This window comes from Olea europaea, chromosome 1, assembly GCF_002742605.1.
Source record: "Olea europaea var. sylvestris chromosome 1, O_europaea_v1, whole genome shotgun sequence".
Lineage (NCBI taxonomy): Eukaryota > Viridiplantae > Streptophyta > Magnoliopsida > Lamiales > Oleaceae > Olea > Olea europaea.
In genome coordinates, this window is record NC_036237.1 from 34,395,912 (window position 1) to 34,398,273 (window position 2,362).

The 2,362-nt window shown below is 36.7% G+C and overlaps 1 protein-coding gene across 1 annotated transcript; it reads right to left on the bottom strand.

The window, feature by feature from the left end:
* Window positions 1-688: 688 nt before the first annotated feature.
* On the bottom strand, window positions 689-1,857 carry LOC111398903 (spindle and kinetochore-associated protein 1 homolog). The gene is made up of 4 exons (XM_023026100.1): window positions 1,713-1,857; window positions 1,508-1,632; window positions 1,009-1,121; window positions 689-860 (listed from the first exon to the last, which is right to left on the bottom strand). The coding sequence occupies exons 1-4, from the start codon at window positions 1,807-1,809 to the stop codon at window positions 704-706; spliced, it is 492 nt and encodes a 163-aa protein (XP_022881868.1). The 5' UTR covers window positions 1,810-1,857; the 3' UTR covers window positions 689-703.
* Window positions 1,858-2,362: the final 505 nt, after the last annotated feature.

Consider the following 2,362-nt stretch of genomic DNA (forward strand, 5'->3'; position numbering starts at 1 on the left):
TTATTTTGTAAAGGCTAAGATTAAACATGTCGTTAGTAGAATTAAAGTAACTTAGTAAATATTAAAAAATTAATTATAGTACAAAATTTGAGAAGCGAATGGAACCGAACTCAAATGGTTCCGATTCGACTTACTAAATACTTGAAACTTTCGGATGAGAACTGAACCAGACCATGCCCAACCCTAGTCTTGAGGAAGGTGAATTGGGCATTTCCAACCTGAACTGTTGGGATATTTGGTAATTAACAATAAACCTTTGATTAAATGGATGAACACTTTCACAGTTAGGGATAGAGGATTAGCACTGAAGGAATATGAGGGGTCCAGCATGTAGTCTCATCAAGATTGGCAATGCCTCATCTACTTTGCCTGATAAGATCATTGGCATCTCATTGGACCTTTATGCAGGAATTCTTCTGCTATGTTGAGTAAAAAAATGTTGTTAGTGACATGGCCATGTTCCATAAGATTCTTTTGGATGATAATCGGTGGCGACATTACAACAGTAGAGATGCTGAGTTCAAAGTCTAGTGGTTGAAACACCTTGATACTTCCTAACCCAAACCGAATCAACAAGATTGCGTTTAAGGGATAGACTCATCAACATGTTTCTTTTCCACTAAAAGTGCATGGAAACTCATAAGATCTTCAGCTGCACTAGTCCTTGGTGAACTCTTGAATGATTTACTTCGATCCTTTTTCCTTAGGCAAATGGCAAAGGCCGCACATACAAAAATGTCTCAAGGGCAATGCAGGAAGAGAAGCCAGATAATATGAGAAAGTTCTTTACCCGGGGTGCAGGCTCCTCATGGTTCAAAGATTCAGTCACAAGATCCCTCTTAGGCGTTCCTGGTTGCACGCTGAAGAACATTATAATAGAAAGAGATAAAAATCTAAGATTCCTTACAAATTCATGCAAAATAATAATAATAGCAATAATAACAAAAATAAGATTGAACAGCACGTAATTGCACAAACTCTCGTACAGATAATAACAACGTAATTTACCGTTTACTTGTATCCTGAATCACGCCGGTTGCTATTTCTGGCAAACAGGATGGGACACATGCAGACATACTCTTCAATCTCTTTTGTTGCCCCAATGCTGCCTCAATTAACTTCTGTAGTTCCCAAAAAAAAAAAAAAAACCTCAGTCCTACGTATCCTTATATAACATTTAAGCAATATTTAAAGCATATATAGAATTCCTAAGTAACCCCATTCCGACACAAATTAAGTATATAAACATCTTTTCCTTTCCCCCAATTATTAATTCTGTCAAAATTCAAATTTTCGTCTGAAATGACGAATTTCTGACCCTAATCCTAGAGCAGAATAGCTACTATAAAGAGAAAAAATTACTTCTGCAAAACTATAAATTATTTCATTTATTTCAAACGTTAAGCCCAAATTCCAACATCAACTACAAAATTCAAATTACATAACCGCCCACATCAAATAAATATATCGATGCATTTATTTTTTGAAAAAAACATAATTGAAATACTTTAGCTTTTGGAATTGCTTGAGTTTCTTCTCGCAATCTATCTCGGATTTTTTGGACCTGGATCTCCATTCCCTTCACTGCGGAGTCGATTTCCGATAAATCACTGACACTGCTTGCTGGATACACTGTTTAATTGAAAAAAAATAACAATTATGATAAATGAACTTTGACATAGAATCCAAATAATAATAATTAATTTCTTAACTGTTGCGAGCAATTACGAATTGCTGGAGCTCTGATATTCGAGTGTTGAATGAGGAAATCAAAGAGTCTAGAGATGACCCTGCTTGTTTCACGTCCATCTCGCTCTCTTCGAAGAATTCGGCCTGCTCTGCTGATTAATTTTTGGAGAAAAATCACAAGTTTGGCGTTTTATTCTCGGCGGGATTATCAATTCGAAAATCATGACACCAAACATTTTGGCGGGAGAATGAGATAACTAAAATCAGATTTTAAATAATAGTTGAAGAAATATATGATTAAAATTAATTGTTGACTTTGATTTATATTTTTATTACCTTTTTGAGCTAAATCGGACAGGTTGGCTATAATTTGGAAAGGTCGGTCATGTTTAGGGGTGATAATTGGTCGAGCCGAGCCGGCTTGGCCCATCTACCCACGAGCTGGATTCATGCTCAAGGGCCGAGCCCACGAGCTCAAGAATTTTTTTGACAATTTTTTTCCCATTTTTTTACAAGTCCACGACGTCTTTAGGCTCGCCTAGCGAGTAGGCCTGCTCGACTCATTATCGAACTCATCCAAATACGAGCTTGAGCCACCCACGACTCATATTTTTACAAGCTACTCAACTCAATTGCCACACACAATCATGTTAAAAATAGTTGCGTCCGTAGA

Coding starts and splice junctions, on each gene's coding strand:
- LOC111398903 (XM_023026100.1), bottom strand. CDS start 1,809: ATGGACGTGAAACAAGCAGGGTCATCTCTAGACTCTTTGATTTCCTCA. Junction 1,633..1,712: donor ATTCGTAATTGCTCGCAACA/GTTAAGAAATTA, acceptor TCAATTAAACAG/TGTATCCAGCAAGCAGTGTC. Junction 1,122..1,507: donor AAGCAATTCCAAAAGCTAAA/GTATTTCAATTA, acceptor TGGGAACTACAG/AAGTTAATTGAGGCAGCATT.